We start from the raw sequence: 12,652 nt of genomic DNA on the forward strand, positions 1-12,652 counted from the left end.
TCGGATTTGTCGTCGACAGGGTCACATTGCTAGAGATTGTCCCAAATCGAGGGGCCATGCTAGGAGTTGGCATGGTCCTGCCCATCAGAGGCCTTCTGCAGATGCCGAGACTCCAACTGCTCCTTTGCCACAGCAGACCACACAGCGTTGGGTTGTGGTTAGGGATGGCAGGCACCCTCGGACCCCCCTACCTACCCCTTCACCCACACTCCCTGTGGAGCACCCTAACCCCTATGTAGCTCATGCATCACAGGATGTTGATCCTTTTTTGGAGGATGAGGCCTTGCAGGCACATGATCTGGATCCCTCACAGGAGGATGCTACATTACAGTTTTACAGGATGATTGCACCCTTGAGGATGATGTTGCACATTCGCATTATCATGGTACCTCTCCAGTTTTGAGGACTAGCCCTCGCTTTTCCCTGGAGTGGGAGAGAGAGGTAAGGTTTACATCGTCAGATTTTTCCTCCCTTACCTATGCGAGACATACTTCCGCCTCTAAAGGGGGTCCTTCATCCACGACGAGATCTGGTCGTTCCTACTCTGAGTCTTTATGAGGATTGTCTCTTGGAACATTCAGGGTCTTGGGGGTTTTTTTCCGCGTCGACAGAAACAAATTGTAAAAACCCAACTTCGTTGTGCAGTCACAGGTGGACCTATGGATATATTGCTCTTGCAAGAGCATAAACTGGATGCTAGTCAGTGTGGGAGATTAGGCAAGCTTCTCTCGGGACACACCTTTTGGTCACCGGCTGTTGGTACCAAGGGTGGTGTTTGTATCTTTGTTTCAGCTTTGAACTTGCCTTGCATCATTGGACATGGTGTCATTTTGCCTGCAAGAGCACAGTGGATCCTTCTTATGCAGGGTACTACACGCATTGGTATTCTCAACCTCTATGCTCCTAACCATAGAGGTGAGAGGATTGCCTTTTGGAAATCTCTCACTACATTGATGCCTCTTGCCGACCATTGGATTATTGGTGGGGATTTTAACATGGTTGAGATGCCAACGGATAAAAGAGGTGGACATGAGGGCTTGGTGCATCCTCTTGAAAGAACGTCTTGGGAGAGGTTTATACTCTCCATTCATGGTAGAGATTGTTGGGATGAGGATGACATTTTGAGGAGTCCATCCACTCTTCTTTATTCATGGTCTAACAGGAGAAGAGATGTAGGATGTATCTATGCACGGTTAGACAGATTTTATGTGGATGATTGGGTGCTTGACAGAGGTGGACATACTTTGATTGGGACCAAATCGGATCATTGCCCAGTGGTTTTTTGTATTAGAGATATGAATTGCCATGGATCAGCACCCCATGTACGCATCCCTTATCATTTGTTTTTAGATGCAGAACTATCGCATCGTATGCTTGATATTTTGAGATCTGATGACTTCTTACAGGCCTCTCAAAGCCTGGCCTCTGCTCTCAGTGATATTAGTGACTTTTATCACACATGTGCCCTGTCTAAGAGGCAAGAGGCCTTGGACTTAGAAAGGGCTATTAGACATAGATTGGCTGCCTTGCAGAAAGAGCACGAGAAACATCCTCATGCTCAATGGGTTGCAGATTCTTTATGTACTATTAGAGCAGAACTTCATCACTCTCTTGAGCAGCACGCAGAGTATCGTTTGCATGCCCACGAATCCTTTTGGACACAGATGGGTGGCAGATGTAACAAATATTTCTTTGCTTCTCACGGCCCATCTCATGCCAAAGATAGTGTCAGGCAGTTGCAGGATTTACATGGCACTCTTCACTCAGATCCTCTCATGGTTAGACAGATTGCCGCTGATTTCTATTGCCAGCTTCTTAGTGCTGAGCCGCATTCTGATCTGAGACACAGGGCACAGAGGAAGGTTTGGAATGCATTGCCACATTTGATCACTGAGGAGATGTGTGCCGCTCTGGATGCCCCTTTTTCTATGTAGGAGTTCAGTCATGCTCTTCATGCCTTAACCTCATGGTAAGTGTCTAGGGGAGGATGGCCTCTCCCCTGTTTTTTTCACTACTTTTTGGGATGAGATTGGGGCTGAGATAACATCGGCTTTGCAGGAGATGTGGGGGACAGGTTCTATGTCTTCTTCTCTCACTGAGGGGCTTATTTATCTTATTCCTAACAGCGGGGATAAGACATTGATTGGCCAATGGAGACCTATCACCTTACTAGGGACTGCCTATAAGATTCTTGCTAAGGCAGTGAGCATCAGATTGCAGCCAATTTTGCAGGATGTTATTCATGATACCCAGAATGGATTCTTACACGGCAGGAGCATCTTTGATAACATTTTCTCGTTTTGGGAGGCCGTCGAATGGGCTAAAGCGAGCAATCAGCCCTTAGCCATTCTGCTCTTGGATTTTGAGAAGGCCTATGATAGAGTGGATTGGGACTTTCTTGAGGGTACTCTTAGTCATATGGGCTTCTCTCAGAGATGGATCAAGGGAGTTTCATGCATGTATCGTGATGCCCACAATAGAGTTCTTGCTTGCGGTGATAGAGGAGAGCGGTTTCAGATTTCTCGCTCAGTACGACAGGGCTGCCCATTAGCCCCTTTATTATATATTATAGTTGCAGAGGCCATGAGCATCTTTCTCTGCTCCACTGCTGCTATTTCAGGATTGAGGTTGCCTCTTCGTAGTCATGAGGAGTTGGTTGACTCTGAGTTTTAGCTGATGACACAGCCCTGTTTTTGGAGGCTTCACATATATGCTTATGTTCCTTCCGGGTCTATGGAAGCTAAGAGCTTCCAATAAGACCGAGGAAGAGCAGGGAACCGTAGTGAGACCGGGGTAAGGCACTGATCCTTCGCCACTGGATCAAAGCCCACCTGGTGTAATGAAAGAAGAAAATCTTCCTAGGGCCAGCCAAAACCTGAGAAGTGGCTTCTGGAGAACGAAAGTCCACAAGGAAGAAGCCTCGACCAAGCAAACGAGTAATCTTGGAAGTGCACAATTAGCTCCGAAGGGAGAGCTGCTAGAAGCCATTCACGGGCCTGTGAACGAGAAGGGTGGGAGCCATAAACCCTCGTAACAAGGTTGATCTGAACCTCAATGTCAAATGTCGTGCTGAAGAGAGGTGAGCTCGTCTTGCAAAAAATTGATGATTCTCCCGGCCTGTGGGGGTGACGATAGATTGGCTGTGGCAGAAGCCATAGAGCCAATTGACAATGGGCGGCTGACTCGAATCCAAATGAAAAAATGCTGCTGAAGGAAAAAGGCGGCGGGGGAAGGAAGAGGTGGGTGAGAGCAAGGCAGGTGAGGAGGCGCGGATGGAGGCAGGGGACAAGGCGGGTGCAGCAGGGGCAGAAGCAGATGGTGGGTGCAGATGGTGGGGGGCAGAGGCGGGAGATGGTGGGGGGCAAGGCAGGAGCAGAAGAGGGCAGAGGCGGGAGCAGATGGGACAGAGGTGGGGGCAAAGAAGGAGAGGCAACAGTGGTTCATCAGCGCGAGCTCCACCTACTTTAAATTTGAGTGCGTACAAGTAAAAATGTAGCATTTCACGTAGTACTATTCAAGTAGGCTACACCATGTGAGATTTCAAGTATCAAAGCACATCTAATGTAAACGTTTGTGAATTTGCACAGGATTAAAAAAATCTATTGCTCCAATGGTAAAGATGGATACTTCTGTTATGTTTTCTCCAGGATACTATAGCTACCTTTATGCTAGATGCTTTGCTGCAACCATCTGGGATATGGTATGTGAGGCCGATCCTCTCTCCTCCGAGGCTGGTGATGTTCTTCGCACACGCTTGCTTCAACATGGAGGTGGGAAAGACCCTGCATTCATTATCAAGGACTGTACGAATGAGAAATCCCTTATAGCATGTCCCAAGGGAGGAGTAAAGCCCTCTGTAGAATGCTTATTCAAAGAGCTGGGATTCTGAGTATACAAGGTCTAAAAAAGGTCATCACTACGTCTCTGTAGTGCTCTATCTTTTTCTAATTTCTTTGAAGATATTCTGGCCCTCACTCATGGCCCTTCAGTAATTGCTAGGAATCGAGCATTACTGAAAGCTTATCATTTATCATTGAGTTTGATAACGTTTTTGATGTATCGAGAACTCGTTATTGGTTGTAATGCTTTTTTTTAAAAAATAACGTGAACATTTTTACTTTTTTGCACCCATTCCTTTTGTTTCACTTATGATTTCGTGACTAATTGTTGACATTCGTAAGGTCTATAGGGCTTCCCCAGCACTACAGGATATGTGGAACACAGGCTCTATGCGTCCTTTTCTCATCACTGAGAGTCTTCTCCACCTCATTCCGAAGGGTCATGATAAGACTAGCATTGCCCAATAGAGGCCTATCACATTGCTTGGGACTGCATACAAAATTCTTGCCAAGGCAATGAGCATGAGGTCGCAGCCAATGTTACAGATAGTCTTTCATGACAAACAATTGATTCCTCCAAGGAAGAAGCATTTTTGATAACATATTTTGCTTTTGGGAGGCGGTAGAGTGGGCCAAGGCAAGTAATCAGCCCCTGGCAATCTTGCTACTTGATTTTGAGAAAGCCTATGACAGAGTGAATTGGGACTTCTTAGAGGGTACTTTCACGCATGGGATTTTCTGAAGATTGGATTAGAGGTGTCTCTTGGCTTTATCAAGAGGCTCACCAAAGTTTGCTTGCTTGTGGAGGTCGAGCACTTCCAGATCTGTCACTCCGTATGGCAGGGCTGCACCTTAGCACCCCTGTTGCATCTCATTGTTGCAAAACATTTTCCTTCACTCCAATGCCGGAGTATTTGGATTGAGATTGCCATTGCGTACCGAGCAGGAGCATTTGGACTCTGAGTTGGTTGACAATACAATGATGTTTCTTGAGGCAGCATCTCCATTTATGATACACATTACCACTTGGGAGATTATTGCTAGCATGACGGCATGGCATATTTGAAAGATCAGATGCGTAGAGGCCTTCAAGGGTATTTCGGTTTACGGACACCCAATGTGATTGTAGTATATGGAGTGGCATCGTTCACACTCTTTTGTCCACGTGAGCCTGCATACATGGATCTACTAGAGTTGTGCAGACTAAGCACAACTGATTTATGAGATGGGAACCAATATATTTTCTTCTCCTGCACCCCTATGGGGATTTTATGGTAGCATAGTGCCCTCCATTGGCTGAGATCTCCCTAACCTTTTGTTTTGAGATCTCCCTTCAGATTTTATTCTACTTAATAGAAGTCTCATTTTTTTTTTTTTTGGGGGGGGGGGGGGGGGGGGGAAGAAGGCCACTGTCACTTAGTTGAAGTACATGTTTATAACCATAATCAAAATAACAGCAACAGCACTGCACATACAAATACGATGTGAAGAGCCACTCACATGAAGAGATGTAATGCTAGTAGTATTAGGGGAAAACTCTAGAGTTCTAGAAGTGCTGGTCTAAGGGCCGCCAGGTACCTTAACATACCCATAAATTGGTCAGTGTCTCAAATACGACCACCTTCACGAGCATATAGTTCATATATAACCATCATATATTGAATTTGTTCACTTCACTCCTAAGGATAACTAATGCTACCATTAAACAACACATTTGATTATACCTACTCACAAAATTGTTGCTTCAAACCTCATCATACATACACACATACAAGATATATTAGCATGAGCATATGCTTATTACGATGACACAAAAGTATACCGATAAAAAGCTTGGGTGAACCTAATCTCTTTCTCTCTCACCACACACACACACACACACACACACACACGCATGCACATATAAATCTTCACATACTCTCTTCACGTTGAGCGTGGGGAGGGAGGGACCAGGTGAAGGTAGGGTAGATTCGTCTTTGTAGTGAAAATGGTAGTTTTATCTCTATAAGAATCTACTCACTTGTGTGTAAAGGCATTGATGCCATCATGCATACATAGTTATCCCCAATGTCAGATATGACCACATTCATAACAATTGTTCCATAAATAAACATAGAATGATTTTCTATAAATGCTTTAGATGTCAATTAAGCATGATTTAACTACCAATAAAGAGCATGACCCAACATTTCCTCACGAGGTTTTAATCTCAACTTGCTTATAACAGAAACACATTGAATTCCCCATCACTAAAGTTCAAGTTATTTCCCTAACGTAAAAAAAGAGTAATTTTAATATCATGAAAGAGTGCAATTTTAGCATCACAAATGTAGCAAACCATCGGCCACATCATGCAAATCATACGTAGCGTGCAATGGCATCGTTCCACCCTTTTGAGGGGATATTTTGTAATAATCCGTCGCCTCCTCTTGAGGTTAATATGCGGTCACATGTGGCTACTAATGATATGATCAGGTAGACGCAAGGCATTTCCATGTAGAAACTTTGGCTCAAGGTAGGCAAGTAATAGGTATCTCTACATAATAGAGCACAATTGAAGTTGGAATACACTTTTTCTAGAACGTGATTGAAACCTAGCTCTTGCTTACATGCTTTTAGGGGTTGTTGCTATATGTGGCTAGGATGGACTTAATTTGCAAGCTTTGTTTCAACCATGCTCTGACTTTTCTTGATTGGAGCTATAGAGTGGAAATCGTGATTGTTATTATTAACCACTTGGTAGTTTCATATGGTTTCACTCGTCCAACCTACCAGAAGGTGCTTTGCTATCTTACCTATGTGAAGGAGCACTTAACTTTTATAAGATGGCACTAGAATGTATAAAGGAGTCTTAGCATGTGCTTAATGTCAAATAGGAAATGGACTTGGTATACATAATTGCTTAAGAGTAGCAGTAAAGGTCGAACCATTTTTAAGTTTGGTTGGTTTAGTGTGAAAATTAGTCACTTGTATATAAGTCATTTTTAACAATAGCAATGCACAATCATTCCCTTGCAATAGTAAGGTCTCCTTCTCTCTTCTTACTTACTTGCATGTTATTGATTCTTACATACTTAATGGATGCTTGTTTGAATAGGTGATTGTAGGTTTCTCTCTTCCATTCGCTTCTTCCTTCCCCACCTTTTGTGAGAGAGAACCATTATGAAGGACTATCTCTTCTTGCCTCCATCTAGGCATTGAGAGCCCTCCCCTCACCCCTTTGGCAAGGTGCAGTCCGCGGGACAACAGAGTAAGGACATGACAGACGAGCTAGTATGCCTACAATGGAAAGTTACATTTGTGGCTCGAAAAGGCAAGACCCAACGGCACATGCTTCGGCAAGCCTAAGGTAAGCTCTTTATTTGAATATATTTGGCATCGTTGCCGAAAACAAACTTAGGAATTAGCTCGGTTTTTTCATCCATTGGGATTATCAAATATTGCTCGGTGTTGATTAGGAGGTCACACCTGAAAAACATACGATTTTGGAGGCATTGGATTAGGAGTATAATCCACTCTGAAAACATGAGCATTGAGCTCCATTAGATTAAATGAGAGTGTATGGGATTGTTAATTTTTGTTCATACATTTCATAACTTTTCATGCATTGTTTGAATTGGTAGATAAGAAGCATGTTAAACCATTGAAAAATAATCAAAAAATAATAATTACTTACATCACAATTCTTAATTAGGAGTAGGATCATAAATCACACCCTATCAAGTCCAAAGAGTCTCAAAAACCATTAAAAACTAGGGTAAACTAGCTCTTGGATAGGGGACGTGAGTCCATAGTCTCGTGCAAAATGGTGAGCTTGGACACGTGAGTTGTGAGTCTTTAGACGTGAGTCTAGAGGTGAGCCTGGACATGTGAGTCGTACCTGGATACGTAAGCCTATCGACGTGAATGTAGAGGTAGATATTGAGGTGAACTTGGACACGTGAGTCATGAGCTTGGACACATAAGTCATGAGCCTGGACACATGAGCTTGTAGACACGAGTCTAGAGTTAGGAACACCTAATATAGTAAGAAGCAATTATTACTGCCACAAACACATACCTACTCATGTCCTCTGAAGCTTTTCTTGTTATACAATCTGTATTAGCTATAAATTCTAAGGAAAATTTTTATCCTTCATAATTATTCAAGAATTAAAGTATACCTATTACCTAATAAGTGCAAACCAACCCTATAGATTTAGTTCTTATATTTTCATGTCCCAAGTAGGCTTGTTTCATACAAAGAAAGTACATGAGCTGAGTTCATACAAAGAACACATGAGCCTAGTGACGTGAGTAGAGGCGTGAACCTAGATATATAAGCCTCGAGACGTCATTTAAGAGGTGTGTGTTGGTATTGAGAGTGGATTAGCAAATCTAAGGAGGATCAAACATGGTTATAGTCATGGTTAGGTCATGATTAGAAACATGATTAAGAGTGGATTAGGAGATACTAATGAGACATGACTTAGGCATAATCATGGAAACACACGAGTTGCATTCTTCATTAGCAAGAGCCTCTTATATAGGCAAGTAGTACATGACCACATGACATCACCTATGATGTCTTACAAGCATAAGAGGCCATCTCCCCCATGTGGGTATGCCATAAATGAGCAATATTCCCTCTAGGCTATATTTGAAGTAGGCGCCCTTTTGAGGATGTGTCTTGAGTAAAGTAATCAAGGTTATATAGCCCCTTTCAACCTTTGAATGGATTTGGGTGATATATCCAACAAACCCTCCTTCAACCAAATCCATGACAATGCTACCTTTATGATGGCAATTCTAGGTTCTAGTTACAACATACAAGAACTAGTTATGATGACCATGCTGGTGCCCGTAGGTCTTATTCCAGTTAGGTTTACAATGCTAGCAATGATGGATGATGCTAGAATACCATAGTAAAGCTTACAATGAGATAGTTATGTTTAGGATGGAGAGGTTTTTAAACATGGTATGGGCTATCCCTTGATTTTACTCAAAAGGCCCATTCTTCTTCGATAAAATTGGCCTCTTCGGAGGCCTCTTCTTGCAGCTCTTCTTTGTCTTGACTTGCGAGAAATGCCTTTTGTGCCTTTTGTTTGAAGAAACAATTTTCTTCAATATGATTGTCCTTGCCGCAGAATCCACAAGTCTTCTTCTTTCCTTTTGTGTCGATGAAGTTCTTCTTCTTGAAGTGTGACTTGTTGTTGGAGAAGTATGCCCCTTCCATTATCCCTATATTCTCTTGCTTCTTCTTTTACTCCTCAAGGAGTGCAGCTTCAATGGCTTCTAAAGTAGGATCCGGAAGATTCATGAGAGTTGACACTAAATGCCCATATTCATCATAAGGCATGCTTTTCAATAAAACTGCAATGGCATCTTCCTCATCTATTGGTGCTCCTAGTGTTGCAAGTTGTGACATTAGGCTTTTCATATAATTAAGATGAGAAGGTAAAGACTCAGAGGCTTTCTTTTCAAGTTTAAAGAATTGGATTTTCAGCCCTATCTTGGAATGCTTCCCTTTTGCCCCAAATAATTTCTCTAGGATTTCCCATGCTTCAGCTGAGTTGTTTGCATTAGAGATATGATGTATGTAGTTGTCACTTAGACCTAATGCAATTATGGCAAAAGCTTTCTCATCCCTAGGTAACCATCCTTGTTCACCATCTCTAGTGGTAGGTTTTTTCTCCTTTCCACTAGCAACTCCCCACAGACCTTTCTTCATGAGAATAAATCTTACTCTAACTTGCCAGGTATGAAAGCCTATCCCATTAAACTTATCAACATGAAATGAGGATGTAGACATGATGATAAAGCAAAGTCTTACCACTTGAGTATCTCTCAAGGGCAGTGTCTAATGCTTTTACAAGATTAGATACCTTCACTAAATAGATGAAGGTTATTTATGAAAAATTCAGACCAGTCATGCCCTCCTAAAACATTGTTTGCTCTTGGGTTGTAGACATTGTTTCTAACCCATCTCCTTGGCTTCCTGCTCTTCCTCTTAGGCTTCAAATGTTGAATATTTGATGATTCAGCATCAGATGGTTCAGTCATTGTGATTAAACAATGATGTAAATTACAACATCATCAACATATAGAAATATCACCACATTCATGAAGCTCAACAATTTCTGAAAAATTGTGTCACTAGATGTCCTTGAATGAGATAGAAGCCTAAGTCTAAACACCAAATGCCTTTAGCACCTTCAACAGCAATGACTTGAGGCCAGATTAAGCACTAATTACTAGTGATTAAGTGAGTTAATCATTCATGCTTTAACTGTTATCAAATGAGCTTTCTGAGATTATGTCAGACCTGAAGCCACCAAACCACTAAACCATTCAAGAAAATGACTGCACAGGCGTGTTTGCAGCTATTGAAAACCCCCAAAGCCAAGGCAAATTAGTGAATCTTGCACTGGTTCAATCGGTGGACTGATTTCCTCCAAAAAAATTGGCGCCGGTTTCGTCTGCAATGCTGGCGTCTTTGCGCAAGATCCGCCTAATTCCACCAAGCTGCAGCTTCTTTATGATGTTGAGAATGCATAGCTTGAATCCCGTACGAATTCGTGGAGGCGAGTGTGAGCTGTGGATGCTCCAAGGCAACCCTATATTTCAGGCTATGAAATAGGAAGGGATAAGCTTATGATTAAGCTAATTAAACACTAATGATGAGGCAAATTATGGCTTAATGAGAGGGATGAGGTTGTATTAACATAGCTCTGATACCAAATGTTGGTATTGTGAGTGGATTAGCAAATCTAAGGAGGATCAAACATGGTTATAGTCATGGTTAGGTCATGATTAGAAACATGATTAAGAGTGGATTAGGAGATACTAATGAGACATGACTTAGGCATAATCATGGAAACACACGAGTTGCATTCTTCATTAGCAAGAGCCTCTTATATAGGCAAGTAGTACATGACCACATGACATCACCTATGATGTCTTACAAGCATAAGAGGCCATCTCCCCCATGTGGGTATGCCATCTCCCCCATGTGGGTATGCCATAAATGAGCAATATTCCCTCTAGGCTATATTTGAAGTAGGCGCCCTTTTGAGGATGTGTCTTGAGTAAAGTAATCAAGGTTATATAGCCCCTTTCAACCTTTGAATGGATTTGGGTGATATATCCAACAGTGTGAACCTAAGTATATAAATCTACATGCATGACCTGGAGATGTATGTCTAGAGGTGTGAACCTACTCACATAAACCTGAAGATGTGAACTTGCAAATGTGAGCCTAGTAGCAAAAAAAGGTGTCTAAAATCATTTTAGACATGATTTAGAAACACTAAGAATCTTTGATATAATTTTGATCTATATAGTCAATTGTAGCACATCAAACCACACTACCTCAAACACACCAAGCCTTCGATCCTAGCAAATGGCCAGCATTGAGTAGAGTGTTTGCCTGTTAAGAAGACTAGACTCCTTCGGATCCACCTCAATCGAGGAGCCTAAGAAAGAAATGAGCCAGCAAAACACAGTTTGTGAGTGGAGAAACGGTGGAAAACTTGGAAACAAGAGTTGCTATGGTCCGCTTATCTCTAGATTCACTAACTAGATATGTAAACAACACCTTAAATTTTATAAACAAGGCATTCAACTATCCTATTTTTAGGTGAACTCAAGTGAAGAAGTGGAAACTAGACTAGGAACCTCAAGGTTTTCTCCCATAGGAAGTGGTCAAACCATGTTCAATGCCGTAATCTTTCACACATTTAGTGTCGATCTTAAGATAGGTTTATCTCGCCTTGACCACTGAGCAGTCTAACAATTGCAGTTTTATGGCACTTAGGACATATCTGTTTTGTTGTACCACTAGGGATAAATGCTCTACAATTCTCGCAACAACAAGTGCAGTAGGAGTCTCGCTCTGCACATGAGCTCATTTTAAAAAGTTCCTTTTCCATGTAACCAAGTTCCAGATCTTCTTTGTTTGGATGAGGAAGAGGAAACATAGAGAGAGGTAAAGAGCCAATGTATGCGACTATCTCAAACCAAAGAGATCCACACGAGCATTCACAGATTGTGTCCTTAGCTATTCTCGCAAGCCTGCAAATTGAAGGCTAAGATAGCGGAGAACAAGTGGCATTGGAAACTACATAACCCAACCCCATAGATTCCATATCCTAAAATAAAGGGTTTTGTGTAACAACCTCTTAACAATCCACTACCATCATGTAAATATGTAGAAGACATGCTCAGGGGACGGAGTTCAAAATGGGAAGGTGGATTGTGACCAACATAGCACCTAGAGGCTCAGAGTTTGGCAAAACCAAGTCAGTCCACATCTCAAGGATGATGACCAAGTTTGATGGAACTACAGACTCCATTCAATACCTAGAAAAGTTTGATCAAATTTGGGTGGCCATGGAAAGGATTGATGATTCCACTAAGATTTGCTCATTTGAGTAGGCTAGTGGCTTAGGTCTCTAAACCCACATGAAAAGGCTAGCTACGAGGTCGTGATACACACATTCATTGTGGGCTTATCACCGAGTGAAGCCAGATGGAATCCTATTGCATAGATCTATAATCTCAAACAGGAGGAGGGTGAAAGTATGTGAGGCTACAATGCTAGAACAAGTATCTCCACATGAGACGCAGTCCATGAGAGAGAGACTACATACCATCACTCATCGATCGATTTATGATTGTTCTCAAGAGCAAGATGATGCATGACCATCTCTATAAGTATAGACACTACATCTTTGATGAGTATTTCCATGAGGCAATAGACTTAGTAGACAAGGATCATGTAGAAGTCGTCCACTTGAACCAAGAGATAGGAGACGTGTCATCCAAAGCCTTAT

The 12,652-nt window shown here is 42.2% G+C and overlaps 1 protein-coding gene across 7 annotated transcripts in view; it reads left to right on the forward strand.

Annotated features, from left to right (window-relative positions):
* LOC147641195 (Zincin-like metalloproteases family protein) overlaps positions 1 to 4,124 on the forward strand; it is a 192,261-nt gene extending 188,137 nt beyond the window's left edge. For 5 of the 7 annotated variants that reach the window (XM_086818928.1, XM_086818948.1, XM_086818934.1 and 2 more), the window contains one exon: positions 3,588 to 4,124. In XM_086818928.1, coding sequence (XP_086675054.1) covers positions 3,588 to 3,889 — 302 coding nt within the window. In that variant the 3' untranslated portion in view covers positions 3,890 to 4,124. The remainder of the gene's footprint in view (positions 1 to 3,587) is intronic. The other 2 variants (XM_086818937.1, XM_086818945.1) reach the window with 1 other exon arrangement.
* The last annotated feature ends 8,528 nt before the right edge of the window (positions 4,125 to 12,652 follow it).

Source organism: Cibotium barometz, chromosome 2 (assembly GCF_041138505.1).
Source record: "Cibotium barometz isolate CiBa-2024 chromosome 2, ASM4113850v1, whole genome shotgun sequence".
Classification (NCBI taxonomy): domain Eukaryota; kingdom Viridiplantae; phylum Streptophyta; class Polypodiopsida; order Cyatheales; family Cibotiaceae; genus Cibotium; species Cibotium barometz.